The following is a 27,788-nucleotide window of genomic DNA, read 5'->3' on the forward strand; positions in this document are numbered from 1 at the left end:
TAGAGTAAATGGCTTATAACCGCCCCTAAAACCATGTAAGGCCGACGCTAATGCAACGTTTTGACGGTATTTTTTGTTAATTTATTAATAGTCTTAGGATATATTTTATTAATATCTAAGTAGTGCAAATATAATATTAAAGGCATACTGTTCCTCGGGGTAGTCTTGAGCGATTTCAATGGACTTTTGGTTCTATGCGTGTTTAACACTCGCTCATGTGTCTCAACCCAAAATGTGATAGTTATAGTAAGGGGCTTTATTATTATAAAGTATATATTTTAAAAAAATCTTTGTAAATCTGTTTTTTTTATTATATGTTTTAAAATCTACTTACTGTGTTTCATTACCAATTTCCAAGTAATTTGTTTCCTAAATCCTATTATTTGTGTTTCTTAAGTGATAACTTCAATTTTATATGTTAAAAATTATGTATGTTACATATAGGGGGGCATAAGAATTTTAGAAAGGACCTTAGATCCTTTTGTAGTATATTTAAATTGACTATTACGAAAAATAAATATCATGAAACAGATATCAAAGGTGCCACTTGTATTTAAGTAAATATGTATACAACCTCAATTTTTTACAATTATTTCGACTGATTGGTCAGTAAAAAATCTATCAAAAATGGTAAATACGAAAGTGGCTGTAATAAAATTTCCCCCTATATCTATGCTTAAAGCATGCCTACTAAATGAAAACTATTATTAAGTAATTATAAATTAATTAAAATTATAACTGTCTTGGCTGCGGCGTTTCGACATTTCGCTTTGTAGGCCAAGTCGACTTAATTTTCACCCAATTTCTCTAAAATATCCAGCGCTCCCTGTCCTGTGAGACTTACCATTAATAGCTGGATTTCAGCTGAAAGAGGTACTTCTCCATTCTGTCGATCCAGGGCGACCTGCTCTCGATTTTATATTAAATTCAACGAATCGTATGTCGTAAATATAACCGTTTTCAAAGTAAATAAATTTGTTACGAATTAAAAATGACACGCTCGTTAGGTGTCCAAAGACATAATTTTCCCTAATTGGCCTTTAAATTGTTGCGGTCTAGCGAATTGAGTTGTTCAAATTAATAAGACCAATCTCTTAGAGTCGCCGAGTTGATTCACACTTCGAGGAATCCTCGGGTGGCCTGGGTGAGGCACAGTCTTAATTAAACAGTTGTATGAAGCCTTCTAAGAAATTAATTTTGCTCAAAATGCTTGACATATTTTAACATTAGACTGTTACTTCAAAAATCAAAGTTTAATTATTTACAATGAATTATAATTGTAAATTACTAGGTAAATGGGATTTTTTAAATAAAAGTTGACAGTAATACACATAGTATTGTATTTTATTAACATAACTTTTACACATTTAAAGAAAACACTTTTTCAACGGATTAAAGCTTATTATTTTTATAAACTTATATTTATTTTACATATTTTTTTTAATTAGGGATCTTAACAGCGTACGTACACGCGAAACGTCGGATTTTTTTTTAATTATGTAAAATAATACATAGCTTCGATCCGTTGAAAAAGTGTTTTCTTTAAAAGTAATATACACGTCAAAGATAGATAGTATAAAGCTATGATATACTGATATATTATAAACGTCATAGCTCAAAGGCCTAATGAGGCTTAAGTAAAATACTACCTAGCCAAGTCAAAAAGCTAAGTAGATCGCCTTTTAGTGCCTCACACGCCACCATCGTTTTGGATAAATGCATGCCGGCGATTCCTTCACCCTCTGTAAAATGCTCACGTAGAAAAAAGAATCCATTTGTACTGGGTTCAAACCTACGACCTCAGGGATAAGAGTAGCTGCTCTTATCGTAAAGATATGACTACTATTTTTATCATTCTGTGCACACTTAGCTAGGATTAAGTTTAAGCTTCATATAAATTTGTAGGTGGTATAAGGTTTTTATCTGTGACCAGTTGAGCTTATAATTCGCTTATAAGAATTTATTATCTAGATTGTAATCCCAGGGTAATATAAATAAAGATAAGTTTATAACATTCGCTTCGTTTTTCAAAGAAAACCGTCTGTGATATTTTAATTTCTACTTGAACTTTAACTGAATTCTATTTTTAAATATTTTTTATACCAGTCAGTGTAATTAGTACTTGTTTATTTTGTATTGAAGAAAACCGTTGTCATTTTTGCCAAAACTAGTCAGTGAATTTTTTTATAGTATACGGGAGCAAACCAGCTTACGGGACACCTAAAAATAACAGTCATCGCAGCCAATGGAATCCCATTTTATGGTTGCATTGCCGGCCTTTAGGAGAGGAGTATAAACTTTGTCTCTAACTCTTTCTTTAAACAATTGGAGATCGTTATCTCCTAGTGAAGACCCCCAACTGGAGTCGATTCCACAGTTTGCTAGTTCACAAAAGACAGTCTCTAGGGAGACCGACCATTAGGATGACGTTACTCTCTCCATACTTCGCGATATAAAATATTTGTTTCTGTATAATGTACTTTTATTTAAATGTATGAATTATTTTAAGCTTTTGAAACGAAGGTTTTGTGGGTCTTTTTTGATGTCCGAGGTTCCGGTGATTCGTCAAGTATTACGTAACGAATTTGGAGGGGGGGGGGTTCTTTTGTAAAACGTTATTGTTGATATTGTTTTCTACTTTCCAGTACTTTGCACCACATAATGGTAAGTTTTAGGTTTAAAGAGTCACTGGAGTTGGTAACAGAAACGTTACGGCGTTACGTTTCACGGGGTAGGGGGGTCAAGAATCTTCCAGAAAATGCGTGACGTAATACTTGAACGCTCCCTGGAGATGCATTTGCGCATCCCCTGCCCTCAAAGACCCACGCCAAAATCAGAGACTGGGTGAACAATACCCACTAAAACCACCTCGAGTAATTTATACAAAGCCGCGTTACAGAGGCTCCGGGATCGCTAGCGCATTCTACCGGGACCCCAACGGCATGTTACAGTCAAAAACCTCAGGTGCAGTAGACACTACATAGGAGGTAGGAGATGGGCATATCTTCTCCTATTTACACCCCGTCTTCTACCTGTAGGATTCGATTTAAAGCGCTCCCTCTCTCGTTCTGTCGCCTCCTTCTGTAGCATAACATGCTCACAGAAGGTGCCACTGCATTTCATACCTCGTCACTGCTGACCATTTGTGTGCAACACAAGGCAAAGCAAGGTTACTACCCACCACAAAACAAAGATTATGACGTAGCTGAGACCACTGCGGACAATCCTCCAGGTTTTGTGGGCCTACCGCATGGATATATTATAATATACGTTTCCTATTGTTTAAACGCATATTTTCGTGTTGTCTGTCACGCCCACAGAAACGAATGAAAACAGACAATTAAAAAACTCAAGCGCCCATGTTATTTAGGAATAATATTATTCGTTAAGGACCTCACACACGCAATCAGTCATTTTTAATTTAGTTAAAAAAATTAGAATTATCCTCATGCGTTTAAATTATATTATTATGAAAACACTTTATCCAACCCACCCTAAGTTTTAAGCTTTTTGTTGTTGCACTGATATTTTAATGGTTGGGGAAAAAAAATTGTTCTTTTGTTTGTGGAATGTAATTTTTTCTTGGGGCAATATATTTTTGTATACAACAAATAAGTTATGAATTGAAAATTAAACAAAAAAATAACTTAATATTAATATTAACTAGAGAGATGACTTACTCATGTGATCACAATTATACATTTTTAACTGTCCAGTTTTGTATGACTGACTAAATGTAATATTATGACTAAATGTATTACTTTAAATAAAACAAACACTATCTCTAAGCGAGCAGTATTGTAGATAAATAATATTGTAAAGTATATCGTATTATAGGTTTAAATAGTGTTGATTTAAAACAAAAACACATTTTTTTTCGTTTTACAATGTGTGACGATGCCTTAAACAGTTGGCGATCAACTTCGTTCATGTTCACTCGCTTAATTGACTAAAATGATATAGCAAGTTTGTCTAAATATGCACATAATATTATAGCTCTTTTATTATGTAGATACCTTTGAGTAATGATTATGGAGGCAAATAATGACAATAATGTACTGAATAAACATGTATAAGATCTGGACCTGATATCGCAAAAGTCGATTAATTATTACAATTTACTAGAAAAATATCTCCCTAAAACACCTAGTAGTCAACTCTCCATGGGGCAATTAGGGACACAACTTCCTGCGCTTTAACATTTTTCTTATCTAGTCCGCCTTATGTGCGTCTTACGTTGATTTTTGGTCTTTGCTGTTTTTTAGAATTGCGTATGGAAAGAAAAGTCAGTGTACAGCCTCGCCTTAATAAAGCTCGCCTCGTATGACGCACAATCTAGGATATATGTTTAACTAGCATTATCATTTACAGCAGTGTTGGCCTAGTGGCTACAGCGTGCGACTCTCATCTCTGAGGTCGTAGTTTCGATCTCCGGCTGTGCACCAAAGGATTTTCTTTCTATGTGCGCATTTAACATTAGCTCGAACGGTGAAGGAAAACATCGTGAGGAAACCGGCTTGCGTTAGACCATGAAACAGATACAGAAATCTGAGGCCCAGACCTATAAAAAGTTGTAGCGCCATTGATTTATTTTAAGTTTATCGTTTAGAATAGATATTGGATGAAGATTTTGATTCTTTCTTAGATATCCAACACAAGATTTATTTGTGTGCGTCTACATGTATGATGACTATTTGATAACAAACAAAATCTATGAAATATCGATTTCACATCTCACAGCTTGGAAAGAAAAAGTTATATTTATTATGACAAAATCAACTCAAATTAAAAAAAATAACTTTAAATAAGGACGTAACTCAGCTTTAAGTTATTACCAGCTAGAACAGCCGCAGTCATTTAAAAGTTTTCGGTGACTTCATAACGCATTATCCTTATGTGTAAGGTACGCAGACCATACTGTATCAAACACCCAGTTCCGCAACCCTATTTTTTCGCAAAATTAACGCATGAATAATATAAACGTAATATGAACTCTTGGCATATAAAATGCTTCATTTCCAAGATAATATTCGTTAAAATTTTCATAAAAAGAATCCATTACGCATAATACGACTTCCGGTTCCGCAAATTGTCTAAATTCCAATGTGACCCTCAAAGTTTGGGTTAGGATGATCATAATTTATGAAAAACTTCACAAAGACGCTGGAAATTAATTAAAGCCTTATTCAATTCTTTTTCTAAGAGTTTTTATTAATTAAAGAGGGTGCATTGACTAATCGCTACCGGCAAGATCGGGCGATAGCCAGGGTGACCATCAATTTTACTTTTACGGGTGAATAATTATTCAATTTATTCAAAGAGCTTTATTATCTTTGGTTGTAAATGAAGTCGGAAAGCATTAAGCTTCAAACGGCGCAGTATTCCTATTATCATTTTGGTTGTAGTATATGATCTATAAAAAGGATTGCCTAATAATAAATTATAAGTAAGGATCGAAGGATAGGTACCTAATGAAGCACCACAAGTGAGTTTATGATAAAACAATAATTTATAGATTTGACTTATATATGAAAATATATTTTAGCCATAAAGGTATTTTCATGGTTAAGCCAGTAGCGATTTTAAGTCACTTACAAACAATTGAATTATAATCAATCAAGTCATCATTGGAGTGTTTAATTTCCTACCCTAAGAACAAGATAAACTAGTTACAGTACGTAGTCATATCTGTGAATATTTTCTTCGATGGGAAGCTGGTGATGTGTTATCACAGGACTTCTGTCGCTTCTGCAGCATGTAAACCTGTAAAGCAAATAAACTGTTGTATGGTCAACATTCCAGCTGTTAAAACTTTTTATCCATTCCATCGACTCGTGATCGATATCATTAGAATAGAAGTTAAATCTTTACCTCGATGACGGATGCTTCGAATTGGGACATGACAAATGGTCCCTCTGTCCCCGGGGACCGTGTTTGATCTTATCTGTTTTTATGAAAGTCTTATCTTGACCGTTGGGATTTAAGAAATATTGGAGTTATGCGTCGAACTTGATATGTTGGGGATAAATCATTTCGTATTGTATTTGTTTTGTGTTTTAGGTTTGTTATTTTGTAATCCACATTCTGAGGTCAGGCTTCATTTACTTCATTTCTAGGAAATTATCATAAACTTACTAGCGCAGCGACTAAAAGTATCTTAGAACAAAGTTACAACGAATGAAAAAAAAATATGACTAAACTATTATACAAACAAATAACATATATTCAATTATAAGTTAAAATTTTAGTAGAAATCCCCTTCATAGGTATAGGCCTCCTCCGTCGACCCATTGCATTAGGCTTCTGGACCTTTCCATCATGTGACTCGTTTGAAAAGAACCAAGTCATGTATCTGAAAATCTGGACTATTATTCTTGAGAACTTTGCTTACTTTTGCTGACAAGAAGGGGGGGGGGGGGTAAATTGCAGTAAATCTGCTTACGTCGACGACGCCATACCAAATGTGTATAAGTGTCTTTAAGTCCATTATTTTATTGTACACATAATATAAGAAATATGATAAAATTAAATAATTAAAATTTACAGTAGATATGTTCTGTAATATTAGTTATTATCTTAAATGTTACAGTGACAACTATTGACAAATTTTTCGAACAAAGTGTATTGACAATAAAAATAAACTGTCAATCACATGACACTCACAAAAACGATTGTCGAAATTGTTACGAACATTTTATAATGTGTTTATTTCTAAGTGATTATCTGAATAGAATTCCCCTAACATTTTAGCTAATTGTAGCGATTTTCATTCGGCCGAAACCATACATTTAAACGTGTCACGCACTTTAGACGTACTTCTGCGCCTGTTTAGAATTTTTCACACACATGTGAGTTTCCAAAAGTGCTAAAGAATTTGTCTGTTAGTTTATTTCCATTTGACGCAGTACTCACAAATTCACACAGTACTTTAATGTTATATCAATTATTTGCTATGAATGTATTGATCCCTTTGCTACGAAATTTACCGACTGATTTCAGGAAGCATAGAGCAGGCCTTTAGATCTATAGAAAACTTAAAATATTCACTTCTAAAGGATTATAGAGTGGGGGATACTTTGGCATTTACATGTGTAACTAGGTTATAAACAGCTAAAATTATTAACTTCTATATGTGTGCGATTCTTAATTCAGCGGTACCAACATTGCTAACATTTACTGGAATTCGAATTTCGAATTTGAAGGTTATTACTAACCAGTGTTATATCATCTGAGCTACAAAATCACTATATGCTTTGTTTCATCTCCTCACATTATCACTAACTATGCAAAAAATCTCAGTTTTGTATCGCGCAGCCCGGACATACATCGACCACTATTTAAGCCTTGACTTGTGAGTATTAAGAATATCTCATCATAATCATACCCCACATACACACGTACATAACTCAAACTCAAAATAACTTTATTTATATAGGTATATAACAAGTACACTTATGAATGTCAGAAAACAAATTTACATTTACTACCAGTACAAGTCAAGTGCGTAGAGCGGGCAAGAAGAACTGGTAAGAAACTTTCCGCCACTCTTTTTAATCGCCATGTTTTGATTCATACAAATTGTTTGAACTGGAGCAAATCAATCCCAAGGATTAGGATCATTTAAATATTCGTCAAATTTATAAAAAGCTTTATTGATTAATTTACGTTTGAATGTATACCATACCACACACACGACAGCCAAATAGGTATTATTTAGTAAATGTTTGATCTTTTTTGTATTTATGTATTCCATCTTTGTCTACATTATTAGTGTAATTTTTTGATTTTATATATAATTTTTGTTAATAGGCTAACGAATTAAGTAAATATTAACTGTTAATAAAATTGATTGTAGCTACTGAACAATAAAGACAGATGTGTTTTATTATGATACAGCTGTTATGATACTATCGAAATGAAAACAAAAATTACATTGTATAATGGGTGATAATAAAACATACACAAGGGGCGATTTCATGTCAAATATTGGTCTGGCACAATTGGTCTGGGGCTGTAGTTTTAAATGAATATAATAGATTTTATTACAACGCAATAGAGAAATTTTAGTTAAATTTTGTAAATACAGTATGTTATTAATAGCAACAATAAATTTTCAAGCGCCGTTTAATCTAATCGGAAGAATATCGTTCGAATTTTAAAAACGCACACCAACGAAACAAATACAGACATAAAAAAACACTACATGCATGTATATCAATGATAAGTATAAACTACATTTAAAGGGATACATTACAATGATGTAATAGAGAAAAATGCGATAAAATAACACAATTTCTTTTTCTAGATTTACTAGAACTAAAAGTCTACTTTTAATTAGCTATCTCGCAAGGTTATCAGGCTCGTAATGAAAATTAAGTTTTCTATTTAGTTTCAGTTATTTTTTTGTGGTGTATTGATGTGTATGTGTGTAATTTGTGATGTCATATGTGCAATTTAATCATTTATTATTTTTCTTCTTTGCAATTGTGACAGAACAAGAGCTGAGACAACTTACGCCTGAAGATGTAGAGACTTTCATACAATGGATCAGCATATTTATAGTATTTGTGTAGTTAATCAAATGTATGTGTGAGCTGTTAACTCCTAGACATACCCAAAATAAGAAAAACACTTTTTGATCGGATTAAAGCTATGTATTATTATTAAAACTTATACCCAAAATAATTATATTTTTCAACAAATATAACATTATATTATAATTACTTTTTACCATTTTCCACAAGAGTAGCATTTCCACGCCATGAACAGCGCTTTTCTTAATTATCACATGAAATTGTAATTATTAATTATAAGCACATTTCCGGTACAATGGCGAAATTACTTGTATACAGAATAATTATATTGCGCAGATGTTTTTGGACGTTGTTTTTATATATATTGTAAATCAATTTCATCGCTTTAATTAAAAAAAAATTGGCCTATATATATACGTATATATGAACATTTATACATTTTGCTTTAATGTACTTTCAGTTTAATCAAAATAAATAATTGTAAGGTGAGCTGTGACTCATACTTTGAGTCAATGTGTGTTTTTATGCTTGAAATATTATCATGAATATTTTATAAGAGCCGGCCGCACAAATAAGTTCTTTAGTTAACTTAAAGTTACTTTATTAATACGTCCTTACTAAGCTTTAACGGACGAAAACTGTACACGTCTTACATAAGTATATAAATGAGAATATTATATAAGCCAGCGTTATCTAAAGTATATACTAAACCACCCAATGGTACACAAAAATATAATTATTTCTAATAAAAGCCACCGTCCGGCCCGTCAATCATATAACGCCACGTAATAAAGCAATTTTCAACCCCTCAAAAGCCCCTAAAAAATGACCCATTGTATTGGTTGCGTGTGAAACTTCCAAAAATATAATAATATAGAAGAGCGACAATTATTGCTATATGGCGTGCTTGGTAGAATTCACTTTTGTGTGAAAATGGCAACTTTTTACGAACTTTGATTAACGAACAAGATAATTTATTTTCGGACTTAATTGAGGAATTGAAAAAAGGCTGTATGAAACTTTCACTAACTAGGGTGTTGTAGAATCCCAAGAAAAAAAGCTTGTGTGTGGCCATGGCCTTGATTGACCTTTTTCTATAAAAATAGCTTTATCGGGCATATACCTACTAAAATACCTTGTTTTATACATATTTTAGTTTGTAACGTACTGAACGAGTAATAAAATTCTTCATTACATTACTAATTTATAAAACTGATACGTCCGGGCATTATGAAAATATTAACCCTACTAAAAAAATATTATTTCTATTTTTCAGAAGATTGATGCGTACAACCACAGTGGGCCTTCACTACAGACTTCAGCAGTGATCGCTCTTTGCTCCATAGTCCTCGTTCTCGGCATTTTCATAGGAGCCATCCTGGTTTGGAAGTAAGTAGCTACATTAATATATCCTTCCGTACCTCGTAAAATACCGTTTAACATTTCGTCCCTTGTGTCATGCCTTTACACTTTTTTTCCGCGTTTTGTAACGTACAAGAAAAAACAGATGAACTGTAATGCAATGAAATAATTGAAAATGGATGTCTTTTTATATATATTATATATGCTCAAAATATAACAACCCAATTTCTGTAAAGAGTCTATATTTATGATTTTTTGTAAACGAAACCGTTCAAAATTTTGAATTTCGATCAAAACTGAGCCACTCAAACGTGATTTGAATAATGGTAATGGTAAACATAAATTTCTTATAAAAATAATGGTATTTTTATAAGAAATTTATGTTCTCGCCTTCGTGTGATTTCCCGTTTTCATCTAAGAAATTTTGCCCGTAACTGTATTCATATAAGCCTCACTTCGGGGAATGTAATAGGTCTTAAAACCGTCATCACTCGGAGGCAATGGCTCGAAAGTTGATTAGAGTAGCTGTCACCTATACGAGATTTAATCTTTTTGAGTGTGTGGTATGCATGTGAAGAGTATAAGCGTTTTTTTTCATTGCAACAATAATTAAATAAAGCCTTAATAAAGGCTGGTCCGTGAAATGTTATCATTTTATTAATTTCGTAATTACAATTATATATTACAATTTTAATAGAATGGTATTTAAAATAGCATAGTAATCAAAATTTCAGTAATTACAATTACGGTAAAATTTGTATATTTTGTTCTTGTTCATGTAATTTTAATGCATAGGAACTGAAAATCCCCAATTATAATCAAATTTAATATTAAATTGAATATTTTATAATTTTTATACAATTAATCGCTATGAATTACAAATCATTAATAAATATATTATATAAGAAGTTAGGATTAATGGATGACATCGCTTCATCGTATTTCCTTAACCAAACAACTTAAAGTTAATTATACGTTTCACAGTCACAATACGCACGTCTTCGTATTAGAAGCTGTTTGACAGTTGAATATAGAGACACTTGACATTATATTACTATTTAAAAATAATATTACTTTAATTAGGTGTCAGTGTAGTAATCAGCTTGTCTGCCTTTTATTTTGGTTTATGTTTGTAATAATACAGTAAATACATATGGAAATGAATATTACTGATATATACAATTAGAAAGACTACTTCAAAAATAACGAAGGAATACTGTAATTGTTTCAAAATTTTTGACTACGTACACTTGTTGACTGGGCGGGCTGTCGCTTACACGTTACATTATTTTGTTTTAATTGGAAAATAAATCTATCGGGAATCCCAATACACAGAGATAATGTAACATTCTAAAATTATTTTAATATAAGTAATCGATAGTTCATTCAAGAATATATTTACGTTTATATAATAATAATGTAGTATCTTCCGGCAAGTAATGTTAGAAGTGTGTTACAACAGCTTGATAGAAATGCTTTTATAATAGCCTATAATCCGGAGCAAGTCGACTACTTTATTGATATCGTTATTAATCGGTTTTGCCTTTATCTATCGACGGTCAAATTTACAAAATCTGAGTTGCCTTTGTACATTGAATTACTAAAATACGTGTCATAAATAGCTAATAAAAATGAATTATGAAGGTGTGCTTGGTATTTATTAAGATACTTAAGCCAATAAAAATACACATATTTCGAGCCAAAAGAACACTACCTAATCCTTATTAAAATCTAAAAATCGACGTCAGTACGACGTACTGAGTGTCTTATTGTTATTTATTTTAAAGATATAATATCAGAATCCCATTAGCCGAATAACAACTTTAATACCTTTAAAGACGTGTGTGAAATAATTTAAATTCATGAAAATATTCTTTCAAAAATATTAAAACTCGAAGATCATTAAAAGATTCATGTCCTTAAATAAAAGTAATTGGTCACATTGAGAAAAATTGCATTTCAATAGAAAGGAGGTAGGAAACCCAACATACTCTCATTTTCACACCACACTACACAACCGAATCAGGTACTACACAGTAAAATGTATTTAATATTTTTGATTGATATTTTTCTTTTGTAAATGTATGTACCTTTTTGAATATATTATTTATTCTGTTTTGTATAATTGTTTATTTGGATTACGAAATAAATAATTAATGTAAGAATATCTTTTCTATTTATAACTGTGTTTGATATAATATGATAGCTCTTACTGTCTAAATATTTACTTGAACTTCGAAACTATAAGTAAACTCGACTATTAACGTTCCGAGTTATTTCAAAACAATATGGCGCCATATTGCGTTGTTTATTATTCATAAATCATTTCTTGTCAATCGCTAAGCTGGAGTTGCTTCCTGTTCGGAGTTGAAGCTGAAGTGAACTGATAAATGAAACTTTAAAATCACTCATCCATTTAGTAATCACTACGAACTTTTTAGACTGAGAATTAAATTTTAAAGAAATTCATATTTATTTGTAATATATACAGACTAGAACTGGACTATGGACTATATGGACTACGTCCAAAAAATTTTTTTTTTTACCACAGACCAAATAATTCGGACAATTTTCTAAATGTCAAAGACATCAAATAATCACAGCTATAAATAGTTTTTATTGGAGAATTCAATTGTGGTTTTAAGTTTATTTTTATGTTTAAACCTTTCTTGAATTTCCACAAATATTTCAAATATTACCAAATCCCAAATACCCAAATCGATCCAGATTCATTTTTGTTATTCACACATTACAGGTTAGAGCAATTAAATAACTTAGGACAATCAATCAGTAGGTAATATATAAATTGTGTTTTTACAGAGTGCTGTATGTGGCCGTCGTCTTCTTATACATACCCGTTTTTGTTTGTTTAGGCATGACAGAGTAACAAACTTTATACTTCTAGTTACATTTTACGACTAAGTAATTATGTTGATGGATTTTCTGTTCTTTTCGAGAAACATTAAAGTCTGGTTTTCTCATCTCATGGGCAAAACCTGTTATTCTCATAAATTAAAATAAATCAGTGGCGCTACAACCTTATTAGGTCTGGGGCTCAGATATCTGTATCTGTTTTATAATCATTTGTCAATCTAGTAGACACATGCCGTCGACTTTTTCCTTCAAGGACTTTAAATGCGCACATAGGAAAAACATCCGTTGGTACAATGCCGGGATCGAACCTACGACCTCAGGGATGAGAGTGGCATGCTCAAGCCACAAGGCCAACACTCCTATACCTAGCTTTATTTGGAATACTTTGCAATCGTGAAATTTCTAATTCTGATATTACTTAATATCTTTACTGTTCACTCCGTTCCGAATTTAATTTGTATTAAATATATCAAGTTAGTTACTTATAGGATTCCGGATCTATCGTGCTCACGATACATTTTAATAGTTCCGAATAAAATTTTCCATAAGACCAATACGTTTTACAGTGATCATTGTTGTGAAGCACAAAATTAGTTTCACGTTAAAATAATGTTGTGTGAACTCGTAAAATCCACTTTGAACTTCAACATAAAATAAGGCCAATTTTCCCCCTAATAATATGAACACGTACGAAAATAATTATATCCAATAGTTACTTCGATGCGTGACTAATTATGCCAAAATTACACTCTACTCGCCGCCATGGCGCGATTGGTTGTTATCAAAATGGCGGACCAATCGCGAGCGAGGGCGTTGCGTCTGCGCATGTTTGAAGTATGAATATTCAGTCTTCACTGTCATTCAACCACCTGTCTAGCAGATGTATTTTGATACTAGGTGGGATTTCGATGTTATAGCGCGATTGTTCTGTGATTGTTGTAGAACTGATGTACTGATATGTCACAAATTTACCATCATGGGTTGGCCGTTTTTATAAAAATCATAATTAGAGGAGCATAAATGAATGATTGCAGCTCCGTTGTGTGGTGTTTAAGAGTAACAATAAGTTATAGCCAGATCTTCTCATGATTTAAGAACAATTTTTAATTGAAGTTCATAATAATACATTGTGTTACCTGTACGAATATTTTTTTAAATAAAAATCTGTTTTTGACATCACAAATAAAATCTTAAAACAAGACAACAATATATCAACGGTGGTACTACTGTCAAGAGCACTGTCTGTAAGACAGACAGCGTTTTATTATAATACTAATTAGGTTGGATCGACGTTTATCTCATACGAAACCATTGATTTGTCTGCTCACTAAGTTTCACACCGTGTTGATGAGTATTAACGCAAAGTAGCTTTGATGACGGACCAATGTCAATACCATTCGCTTTGTTCACTCTGCTTGTTTCCCACCGATCACTGAGGCCATAAGCAAACTACAATTTATTTAATTACTTTTAATAGAAGGCATTTGAGACACAGAAGAACTTGACATATAACATCTAAATCATCGAGTCCTTAATGTAATGTATAGTAATTTACTTGTAACAACAAGAAAACAGATACATCTCTAAAAGTATAAAACAAAAAAAAATAAACATAAAATTAACACATTGGATGTATCCACAAAACGTTTCACTAATACAATTTTTCTATACACTCTGAAATCAGAATTATGACAAAAATTGAATGAAATTATGTATGGTACCTTTAACTTCTAAATTCGAAATTAAAAAGTGCTTTTAAAGTATTTGACAAAAACTTATAAGAGTTTTTCACTTCTAAGCCCGCATAGCTCTCAAGTTGAACGTTGGGGTCCTTACAATGGTCTATTTAAATACCTTTTGTCTTAATAAGAGGTACTCAGGTACGTTAGACCTCCAGGTGAGGTTTTTAACCCTTACTTTAGGGTACTTGGACTCTTTTCTTTAGGATCTTGATAAGAACGTTAATAGATGTCTTATTTGGTTTAAAAATTTAATAAATATTATACACACAAAATGATTGACATTTTGTGTGTATAATATTTATATTAAACTAAAGTTATGATGTTTTTTTGCGTTTAAACACAATTACCTACGTAGACACAGCATGCATCTTCAGTCTACAAATATTATATAGTAAATGGTTTCCTCCACCTTTTATATATATGTTACTTACCTATATGTTAAGTAAAATATTTAAAAACGTTACGCGATTTTGCAGTTACATAATTTATGTTGTTTTAATTATACTGTAATACTGCAACGACGTGTAAATCAATAAATATATAAAAGATGTATTTACAACGCATCGAATATACTTGATTGCATCAGCGTGCATTGAATTTATGTAAGCGATTGATCTAATGCTAATAAAACAGTGGCTTCTCTTGTCATTTGGCCATACAAGCCGCCTACGTCTAACATTTGAAATTAAGCTTAGCATTGTCTTCCTATTACACTTATGTTCGTTACGGACAATCTACATACAATAACCTATTTGCATGATATCTCAATTCGCTGCAATCATTTGAATACACTATTGCATTTCACGCGTGGCTACATATGAAAGTGAGGCATATGCTTTATATAACTAAAGGATTTATTAAAATAATAATATACTTGTGAACAATGACTTCCCTTGTAAGGAATGTATCGCGAAGTGAAAGGTGTATATATATATACAGGAATGTATATATTTAAATATAAAGGTGGGTGGGTGAAGTAATAAACTACTTAAATATAAGTCTCAACATTAATTTTGTTCCCTTTGGAGTGTGTCGTGGGGATCAAGTACACATTCGCTAATTAAGGATTTAAGTTGGCGCCTGGTCGATAGTACCGGCGACCGCAGAGTTGTTGCTTACACCGAGTAAATATCGCAATACATACTAGCTGCTGTGGTGGTAGAATGACCAGCGCTGTGTAACAACTCTGCTCCTCGGCATAATGCTGAGCTAGGGCCAATTACAACCACAGAACACACGCATAACACAATCAAACCTTTTTCTTAAAAAAAAATGTTATCTCTCTATTATTATTGTTTTATATTTATTTTAATTTTTGATTATTGTTATTTTATATGTTACTGTGTGTGTGTTTTGTTAGTAATAAATGTTATGTGTATGTCAATACAGCGTGAAAATGCTGACAGTATTGAAGGTACCGTAGGACCAAACTTTAAATATGTTTTAATTTTCTATTAAACAATTATTACGATAAACCACAACGACTCTAAGGAATGAATTCATGACTAACAAGTAGTTCAAATTAAAAGCAATGTCAAACCTGACATATTTCATTACCTTGACATGTCAGCTTTTCAACCATATTTGAATACGTCTAGTTAAATAATAAAAAAGGTAGCAGATGAAGAAAAATAATTTGATCAAAAAACCTTGATTAATTTTTTTAACGTCAATCTTATGACAGAATATTTTGTAAATACTGTCTTATCACTATTACATTTATGTTAATAAATAAAGCTTTTTGTTTTCCCAAAATAAAGTAAATAAGTGTTTTATACTTATATAGGGAATACTTATACTAATATACCTACAACAGAAGGAACTGCATTAACAGTTCCTCGTGTCACGGTGTTTATAATTAAAGTCCTCCGAAATGGCTCGACCGAAAATTTTGTGTACATATCGGTTAAGTCTGCGAATCGATCAACATCTATTTTTCATCCCCCTAAATTTGTTTTATTTTTTAGACAATTTTTTTATTGTTTTTAATTTTTTATGACACAGCATACAAGAATACATACAACCCCTTTTCACCCCTCTACGATCAACCCCTACTTTGATTTGCTAATTTAAAACTTATGACTTGAACTCTGAGGTTTATACAGAGAAAATATTCACATAAAAACCCGAAAAAGTTTTCATTCCGGACAACCCGGCAATGCACTTGCGAGCCTTCTGGCAATGTAAGTGTCCATGGTCGGCGGTATCACTTAACATCAGGTGAGCCTCCTGCCCGTTTGCCTCCTATTACATTTAAAAAAAAACGAACAGTCTCTGGTGTAGCATAGCAAAAGGTTTTAAGTTGGCATGTACTAAAAAGGTAGGCTAAAATCACATTAAGGAGAAACGAAGCTCACGGAGGCAGCTAGTTTAAAATATAAAACTAAGTTAATAATGGGTATACTACTCTTGTTTATCAATATTAAATAATGTCATACAACTTAAACAAGTTGTTTAGAGTAATGTTTTGATTAAGATATCGCCGGACTCATAAATCTTTAGGTATAATTCACTCTCAAGTTCGCAATCTAATTCCGAGCAATTCCTTGCTTTGATTTATGTTCGAATAAGTTAAGATTAGTTTCAATTTAAGCTAAGGCTTACCTCAATTTGCTGAAATCAAGAAATGCATCTTATCATTCTTTAAAGAAACGTTTACGAAAAGTTATTCAATGGAAGCACTGCATTTGCAAATACAATTTTATTACACTTATCGCCCATCTGCTGAAAGCCTTTTTTTCACAACCAAAACAAACCTTATACACATATACGGTACATATTAAAACTAAATTTCTCTTTTAACATTAACTCTGACTTATGACAAACAAATAATGTCTTTATATAATATTATACTATTTTTTCAATTATGGTCCTCATCCATAAATTTATCCAAATATTTTAAGTAAATAAATGTTGATTCAATTTAGCTAGAAAAACATAATGGTTAATATATTAAATGGAATACATACGTTATTACATATTAAAATATTCTTCGTTAATTCTCACTAGAATCGTCGATTTTGGCGATAAATATTTTGTCTAGGAATTATTGCTGCCATTGAATAACGCTCATATGACTATTATTCTTGATTGGTATTAAACATGCGCTTTGACAGCTAGGCGCAAGGACCGGTGGCTTAGCTGACCAGATAATTCCAGCTTAATAACAAGACTCCAAGGATATTTTTCTTTAATTATAAAAATCTTAATTAAGATAAAAAGCTTCGCAATGTTACGAAAAAGTTTAAGAAACTTATTTCCAACCGGAAAATGTTGGAAAATAACAAAATTATAATGTATTGCAAGTAAATTGGAATGTGAAGCTCTAAAAGGCGAGTTAGGAACTTGGATATGCCAATTCTGTTCAGAAACTTTACAGACGAAGACAAGTTTTATATTCTGCTAGTTTGCCGTAGGGAAAGGTATTATATTTATAGAGCTGAATTTCTATTTATTTTGTAATTTACGTTTCAAGGATTCCCGAACTATTTCGAATCCTTATACAGAGGAGTCACCAATAAGTCAAAAATTATTTATTTTATTTAATTACTAGCCATTAGCCAACATACCCATTGTAAAACAAAACACTTAGTCAGTAATGTTCAAGCATTAAAAATTAATTAAGCCAAAACAGATTACATAGATTAACAATATGTATGTAACAGAAAACAAGTAAATTTATAGACAAAATATTTTTTTTTTAAATAAAAATGGTTACCAGATTTTTAACTACATTTTTATTTAATATCTGAAATATTACAAACAATTTTTAGAACATTATTCACGTACATAGATCAGTGCTGGTTCGCTGAACACAAGTACTTTCAGGTAATGGTCTGTTCTAAATTTAAGATTGATCATGTATCCGGTATTCAGGGTATAAAATATTTAGTAATACAAAACTTTTCACAAACAAAAACTTTGAAAACAGACTAATGTATAAGGTTAACCAAAATGTATATTGTTTCTCAATGATTATTGTAGCCTATTGTGTGTTAACAACCTTTCGAATGTCAGTACAAAACGTAATGTTTTTGAGTCAAATAAAATGATTTTTTTAAAAGTAGAATATTACAGTACATATTGATTGTATTAGGCACACACTGTCATTTAAGATTTTAATATTTATACGCAGATTAGAGAAATTATACTTGAATATAAACAGAAGATTACACGTGGAATTATAATCCTATTTGAGTTTTAAAAGTCGCTTAAAAACCTTTCTTTCCTAATTCCGCATTTGTACGGATACAATATAGTTAGTTTTATTGCAGATGGACTCTAATGTAGTAACACTATACGACATATTTAACTTTTTTGTTTTTAATTTTAATGTCGCATGGAATTGAGAGGTATGTTTGTGATGAGAAAATACATCATTAAACCTGTATATAAATTAGTTATAAATTACTAAACAACGTACATGAAAATTTCTATTATAAATAACGTAAATAGAAATTATAGGAAATTCATTATACCGAATAACAAGTCGGTCAACAAATACAATAAAGTGTCGCCATCCAATTATAATTTCGTATCCGGGTAAACGATTAAATCAATTTCTGCAGGATTAAACCGGCTCTTAAATTATGCTCAAGTTTGGTAAACTACTTTTACTTAATAGTTTAGGGATTGTTTAGACAGTCATAACTTGATATCTTTACTACATAATTGTGACAGGGGTGAAAATACTTTGTTGGAGCTGTTAGTTTAAATTTATAGAAACGTTTCTTTGCCAATTAATAAAAATGGGTAACTTCTCATATTTCAGCAAAGAGAAATTTAACCTATATCGTCAGAACTTTGATATTTTCCATATCTTTGTACTGATCATAGTCCTGATCAAATCGTGCAGCGCACCAAAAAAGTCGTCTCGAGATGTGCTGTTGGAGGAGAATGTTGCGAATATCATGGACTGCAAAAAGATCCCTTCTCAACCTACTCAATAACACCACAAGACTCTGAACTATCAGTTAGTAGGTGCTTAGCTACTTTAGCTAGGGAGAACCGAATAGTGATTGGAGAAGAGAAGGAGAAGCGAGAAGAAGTCCGGGTTGATCGCCTACCCGTTGGTCTGACAAAATTAAGACAATTGGTCTCATCATCACTGAACTGAGACAAGCTGAAGATTGAGTGATGTGGGGGCAGCATGTCAACGTATCGGTTTGGGCTTTCAAGACAGTAATGAAGACTATAGAAAAGTATTCGTAGCTATAACGACGGGTAACATTACAACCAGCGCCGTTACTGAGAACCTCAGAACTCCAAATAGCGACCCCGGAATGATTGACATTTTCCCGACACATTGCGACTTCAGCGCTAGGAATATTGAAAGCACTATATCGAAATTGAGCGCTAATAAAGTTGCTATCAATATTAATGTTATTCGTAAACCACCTTCGTACACAACATCCATTTTTTTAAATAAAATTTCAATCCATAAACAAAGTGAAACTACCACAAATACACTCACAAAAGCAATAACATTCGTATGTTTAAATGAAGGATATTTGTATTTAAAGGATATTTAGCTCACACAGGAAATGCCTATCCACTACAGAGCCTTTGTAGGAAATCCAATGATAGAACACGAGCGAAATAATACCTTCAAAGCAACACTAATAGCCCGACTCGGCTTGCAACAGATTTCCACAGAGAGAAATATACTGACGTACTGTAATTCATATGTACAATATGCTAGTAAATCAATACTAATTGGTTTATTGGATATTTTTAAGGCATTTAACTAAGTTTATTAAATCACTACAATTGCTACGATATTTTGGAGGATTTTCCTGTGTCCTTAAATATATGTAAAATAATATTAATTAATAAATTAATCCTAGTATTTTAATAATAATATATACGTAGTATTGTAAATTTTAATACAATTGGCCACAGAGTTTTGCTTGCTAGACGTGCCATCTCCTTGCGTCATATTAGTGTGTATCGGCTATGTTTGGACAAGTGTCCTTGTGATGTTTTTGTGTGTTAGTTACGTTGACGTTAGTTTATAATCACATGAATACCCTTTGACCTTATGTTATTTGTAACTATCGCTAAATAATCGAGACATAACAGCTTTGAAAGCACTGGCTGATGCTTTCAAAGCAACGCCAGTAATCACAGCAGATTTCAACAGCGCAACGTAATTTAATCCGAACACTATTCTCACGTAGAGATTTATGCTTCGTTCAAAATGCCAGATTGATTACTACTTTGTTTCCAATTCGTGCCTTTTGGATGATAACTAGGGTAATGTCAAAGTCAAATCAAGTGTCATTGTATTGTCGCGTGATTTTTAAATAAATATCGCTTACTTGTCCGAAATAAACTTGCGAGCCAATAATGGCAGTGCGAGTTTCCATGGGCGGTGGTATCACTTAACATAAGGTGAAGCTCCTGTCCATTTGCCCCTGTTTTATGTAAAAGTTAACTATCGTAGATTAAAAACTTAAAACTTAGTTGGGCCATTTTCGGTAAAAGTTTTCTTTGTGTTGTTTAGTTTGAATCAATAATTCTTTCATTCTATACATTTGGATGACGACTGGATGAAATTAAAACCAACATATATTTAATGACAGGTAAAGGTCTTTTATATACACGAAAAAAATAGAAAAGTATAGTGACAAGATATTCGATTATTGTCTATAAATCTACAATATATATATCGAAGCAATGGCGCTTGTATCAGCTGCCATTTTCATTATTTAATAACATCAAAGTCGTTATATTGTTGTATAATGTTTATTTAATTTGGCAATTCGTTAATTTAGAGATCTAGCAACGTACTATAAAAAGTATATAATATAATTAAATTCGAGAAGTAAAAATAATTAAATTACTTCCGTTACTGTTGATTTATCTACCAGCCTAGATATACAGCTTTTTAACTTGAAACACATTCTTGGGTCAAAATAAATTGTTTTGACTTATGAAATTGGAGCTTTAGGCGCCGGTCGAGACGTGATAACTCGCCTGTATTAATTAGTATCTGTAATCAGACCACCGTCTATGGTGTACCGTATTATTATCACAACTATTGATTAAAATTGGAGCTGTCGTTGGCGAAAGCATAATATGTCATGACTAAGACTACTATGTTTAAAGATGGTTTTTAAGACTATTCGATTGTATTAAGCGTCATCGAGATTAATCTATATAAACATGGCTTTAAAAAGCGTTATAGAGTAAAATATCTTGTACATAATATATAAAATTCTATAATTAAAAATTATTCACAAACCATTCACGTGACACAAGTTAAATTTTGTCCTAGACTTTTTATGATCGAAATGTAATAAAATAAATAATAACTAAAAAGAAAACTTCGTTTAAAAGCTTACGAACATGGTACGCCAAAGGGACTGGTGTAACGCTATCTTGAAGATGGATTTATAGGACTAAAACATAAACAATAATATTAACGTATAGTGGAGAGGTCCTATAATCATAAATAAATAGCTTTAAATAGTTTTTAAAAACTTGTCAAACAGACTATTGTAATAACAATTTGTTATATTAACTAAAAAGTCGGTCGTAACGTAGCCTTTCGTAACGCAATATAACACATAAAAAAAATAAAATTCGAATCAGTTGTTTTAGTGTTAACGCAAATAAAAATCAATCACATATAATTTTTTAATAAGTAATAATACTCGTTTACCTATATATAGCTTATGTAATAAAGACTGGACTTAAACTGGATACTTGGAAACGCACGGCAAACTGATACTGTACGTTTAATAGGCAATATTGTTTAATATAACTTAAAAATAATCAAACACCGTATAGAAAGGGGGACCTTTTTGAAACCAAAAGTGCTATTCGAAGTGCGTCACATCACTAGCAATAAAAAGAAACGCCAATCAATCTCATCACCCGTCCTCATGATTAGTGATGCACCACTTATCAAGTAACTTGATAGCTGTCTATCTACAGTGCGATGTCGATAACGTCTCGAATGTTTGCATGTTTGTTTACACTTGATTAACCTCTTAACGGACGCAACAAATTGATCGTTATTTGTAACGATTTAATGCTTTTTTTAACGCGTTTCATTTTTTATTTAAAACTAATAATCAACGGGACATATAAGCAAAAGATATATGCCATATTATCATATATACCACAGAGATACATTAGTGTTATTAAAATGATAGTGGCACTACAACCTTTTCAGGTTTGTGCTGATTTAACTGCATCTATTTCATGATAATTTATCAATCTAATAGGCAAGTAGGTGATCAGCCTCCTGCCATGACACACGCCTTCGCTTTTTTAGGTCTAAAGCCGCTTTACTAACGATGTTTCCCTTCACCGTTCGAGAGAATGTTAAATGCGTGCATGGACAGAAAGTCCGTTTTTACAGGCGGTGATCGAACCTACGACCTCAGTCGCACGCTGAAGCAAGTAGACTACCACTGCTCTCTCCTATTAAGGTTATATGTGAGATAAATGTTAAGGATCATTGAACTTAAATTACGATCTACTTAATTCTACGATGTACTAACGGTAAAAGTATAAAATCAAAAGAATTTGTTATTGATTCGCTGTCACACCCACTATAAAAAACATAATCTATATCTATAAAATAAATGAGGAACTTTCAAATCAGATAAGTCGAAGCTCAGTGTGTGCCCATGTTGATTGTGTATTGAAAAATGTATGTTTTATCTTTAAAAATTAGATAATAGATAAGGTGTTTTGAATCAGTCCAATGTCGAATTGGACTGATTTAAAACAGATCCAGTTGACGATATGAATGTTTAGGGAGTATACAATATTAAATTATTATTTTTAGTTTAACATTTTTTTTTACCATATATCTTATACATTTGACAAAAGATAGCTTGTAACATAATATACTGTAGATATAGCATATTTATGATGTGGTGAACAAAATGAATAAATATACCGAAAGCCGATGGTAACTAAATAAATAAATCTGTACTTACATTGTAAAGCTATTGTTTTCTTTAGATTAAATTGGTTTTGTGTTGAAACAACACCCTAAGATAAAAATAACGCAGGTTTAACCGTAAGGAACTATGCCAATATAAAATAGGTAATTTTTGATACTTATAACGTCACGTATCTTTAATACATGAAAATGTTAAAATTAAAAATGGATTTTTATAGTTATTTATCAATAATTTTGATGAGCACTGTTGCCTAGTGGCTTAAGCGTGCAACTCTCATTCCAGAGGTCGTAGGATCGCTCCCCGATTGTGCACCAATCAGTCTTTAAGTGCGCATTTAACATTCGCTCGAACGACTAAGGAAACATTGTGAGGAAACAGTTCTCTTTGATTCAAAAAGTCGACGGTGTGTGTCAGGCTCATCACATACATGCCTATTAAACTGAAATGATCATGAAACAGCTTCAGATCTCTGAGGCTGAGACCTAAAAAGGTTGTAACGTATAAATATTCATGTATAAAAAATGAATCGCCGGTAATTTTTTATACTTTATATAATTCGAAATTTATTTTCCAAAATGTTAAACTGAGTGTCCTATTTGAAAGAGAGAGTTGTTTATTGAGTCTGTTATTATAAGATTTTCTACAAACGTAAATACAGTTAACAAGGTAGTGACATTTTTACTGCGCCGCGCCTTAGCTGTGGGTGGTCAACTCGTGCGCATCTAACTTCCGAACTTATCTCCCATATAAAATATACTGATGATGATTTGATAAGCATTCTCCGAGAGAGATGTAGAAAACCATATTAATCTTTTAGTATCTAATTTAGTCAAAAAAAGTGTAAAGCTTCAATTACATATTTATTTATTAAGTTACCTAATGTTTGTAATAAGTCTATTGTCAAATATCAAAATGTACCGTATGTAAAAATTATTACGTTTACAAAATTGTTACAATTGTATCTTCTGACACACTATTTACATTAACATAATAATTATTGATGTGTACAATATACACTTTATATGCGTAGGAGTTGTGTGAGATATTGTTTTCATCGTCCATTTGATTTGTGTAATAACTTTGAAATAGATATATTTAATTTTACTTTTTATTTATTAACTTTGTTTATTGTCTCCAGGCATAAAAGAAAAGTGACGAACCTCCTGCCATCGAAGTTTACAGCGCCGAGCCAAAGTTCCGGATCGCAGAGAAGAGCACCACCTCCTGCTCCTTTATACGAAGACCTGCAAGACCTACCTAGAAGACCGCCTTTGCCACAGAGACCAGAAATCGAACCACAACTAGAGGTATGTACAGATTAGTAGTAGAATTAGTTAGTTAAAATCAAGTCTTTTTAAACCTGTAAAAATTGTGTATTAATAACGAGTTGCGTAATTAATTTAATAACTAATATTTTCTAATGTAATCAAGAGATTCTAAAGTATTTCAGTCCCGTTAAATTACACTGTGTGTGCACGATCTTTAAGACTTCAAAAGTTAAGTTATTTATTTTTAATAATTTGCAGATGGTGGAGACAAAGAGGCCCAACTGTCAAGGAAGAGTGTTCGTTTGTGGTACCGGCGGATCTTGGCGAAGTGGGAACCCGTGCAGCAATAATTGCAACGCACCAGTTTACGAAGAACTCCCTCACAGATCAGATGACTCAGTCCACAGTGATGATCATTTTGCTGAAGACGAACTAAGTCTAGTTGGCGATATTCTTCCTTGCCGGACCTGCGCTAGACCACCACAATCTCTCCCTCATCGACCTCGACAGCAACGTCTTGATCGCCGACCAAAATCGCTGGAAAGACGACGAGCACATCGAATGCCCAGACATGTCCATCCACCGGACCCCTCAGAATTCCACGAAGGAGTTCTACTAGATGCCTTGCTAAGGTTATATCCTCAAGTGGGCACAGTAGGCGCTAGACCACCTGGTCCGATACCTATGAGTGCTGGTGGTGCTTGGCCTGGAGGTGAACTACCTGGAATTGCCTGCTGGAGAGGACCTAGGGCGTCCCCAAAGCCTCCCAGTGGAGATTCTTCCTTCGGGTCAGATTCAGGTTACAGCAATAACACATGTGGAACCTGTGGTACCCGGGCCTCATCTAAACATAGATTATCAGCGGAAATACCGTTATCGTGAGGTGACATAGAGTGCCGTAACTCGAGTGTTTATTTCTCGGCCTATAAAGACAGGCCTCGCCTTCTTCAATAATAGTGATACTATGATTCCTTAAATGGCTGCCAATGCACTGACTTGTTCCACTAGCCCAGGTAGTCTTTCGATTGACGTAGTATAACTAAGGTCGTCATTTCCCCCTTCCAGTTTAATTGCCAGGTACCTTCGTATGACCTATTAGGTTCGGCTATAGGGGCTTAGATGTCAGTCAGTGTGGGCGTGGCCATATTTCTATGAATCTGTACAAAAGAGGTATTAGAAAACTTAAGTAGATATCCTTTTTTAATTACGAGTGCTTTGTAAATTGTTTCCAAGTTAGTTATTTTTGTACAAATGTGTAAGTTAGTTATAGTTTTGATCTTGTAAGTTATTTCGAGCTAGTCCTAAATTAATTGCAATGATAAAACTATTAAATTTTATTTAAATGGAAGCCGAAGGGAAATTGTAGATATTGTAAAAATAGTTAATGATAGATTAGTGAGTTGAATTTTATAATCATATCACAATTAAAATTACGTCGCATGGTCACGATTTCCTGTATATTTCCTATGATCTGTCGAGTAGGAATTCTTATTACTGGTGCTAAAAGCATATTTGTAATTATTGTTTGATTCTGCCGTTCCAAAAGTTACTACAGTATCTAGTTGATTATAAATACATTTTCTAAGGATTCATCTCAGCATATTAATTGCTTTATTAAGGTAATACAATTCAGTCCCATTTTAACATTTTAATATCCGTAACGCATATTAAAAATATTTTTCGTTAACCGTGAAAGGGTTATACCGTAGACAAGTAGTTTATTTATTTGATTTTGTTCCCAATCGTAATTTTGTTTTAATGTTGGCATTTGAAAACTAAAATTGTTTTATTTTGTTTAATTTTAAAGTAAGCGATATTTATTTGATATTATGTTTGTTTCGCATTGTATAGTTTCGAATTTTCATGTATATTGTAATAAATTTCGGGTCTCGAAAACCCCCTTTATAAATATGGAGAGCACAATAAATGAAAAATAAATACATTTCTAATGAAATTTTTGCTTTTTATTTGTACCACCAGGTATTGTGTACTTTATCATAGTAACTTGCATTCGCCTCGTTGAACACTTACTTGCCTTTATACGTAAGTAGGTGGAGCTGTTTGTACCTGATGCACCCCAATTTTTGGGTCAAATATCTTTTCAAGTCCCCCGCGTACAAGTTAGCGGAGAAAGCTTTTTTTATAGAACAAACGGGCCCGCCGCCCGTGGATACTCAATGCTAGAGGCTTCGCGAGTGCGTTGTCTTCCTTTTCAGAATTGGTACACTCTTTTCTCCAAGAACCCTAAGCCGCCTTGATTCGGAAATAATTCAGTGGGCGGCTGGTTGCACATAGTGATTGTGCGCGGCAAAAGCTTCCTTAAAAACACTTAGTTGTGAAACGACAGACGTGAAGGTGCAATGTCTTATTCTGCTGATGAATGCTGATGAAACTCAGCAGCTGATATTCCTATATAGAAACAATGCAGTATTGTACAGCTGCTTTTTAGCAACGTATTTTTGATTAGAGATTTGGAATAATTTAGACTTTATTTAATATATATATATTACATAATATTGTATGTTACAAAAGTAATGCAGCAATGGGAATCTTTTACATCGTAATTTAAATAATTTCGACTTTTGTTTCAAGTGATGTAGATATGAACTAGATTCCTGCTCGGGGGACCCTTAAATATCTCATTATTCTGGGAACAAAGCCGTCATGTAGCAATTTATATGGAAAATTACTGGGGATTTTATAGCCCGTTTAATTTATTAGATTATTTAATCTGGATTATTTTATTTACTGTATTTTCCTTTTATCAGTACCGTTCCGTAAACTATGGAGTAGGCAGAAATCTAAGTTTTGTTAATTTTTCCTTAGGTAAGAACATCGTGCTCTCGGCTTTGTCTAAGACATGCTGGTTCATTAGTTGTGCATGTAGAAAGAAAACTGTTTACGCTGCCAGAATGAACGTGTTGTAGGTACGCGAGAAATCTTTTCCCTTTCCATTTATTTTTTTTATAATATAGAAAATGTCATATAGTTGTCATGATTATATTAATTGCATCCTTAATATTAGATTAGATAAGGTAAGATTTTAAATTAAACTTGGCGATTTAAAAGAGTGGCGGAGAGTTT

The 27,788-nt window shown here is 32.5% G+C and overlaps 1 protein-coding gene across 2 annotated transcripts in view; it reads left to right on the plus strand.

The window, feature by feature from the left end:
• Nucleotides 1–26,464, plus strand: part of LOC123720346 — a 112,019-nt gene extending 85,555 nt beyond the window's left edge. For both annotated transcript variants that reach the window (XM_045676910.1, XM_045676909.1), the window contains 3 exons: nt 9,811–9,923; nt 24,575–24,743; nt 24,963–26,464. In XM_045676910.1, coding sequence (XP_045532866.1) covers nt 9,811–9,923; nt 24,575–24,743; nt 24,963–25,586 — 906 coding nt within the window. In that variant the 3' untranslated portion in view covers nt 25,587–26,464. The remainder of the gene's footprint in view (nt 1–9,810; nt 9,924–24,574; nt 24,744–24,962) is intronic.
• Nucleotides 26,465–27,788: the final 1,324 nt, after the last annotated feature.

The sequence above is a fragment of the Pieris brassicae genome, chromosome 2 (genome assembly GCF_905147105.1).
Source record: "Pieris brassicae chromosome 2, ilPieBrab1.1, whole genome shotgun sequence".
Taxonomy (NCBI): Eukaryota; Metazoa; Arthropoda; class Insecta; order Lepidoptera; family Pieridae; genus Pieris; species Pieris brassicae.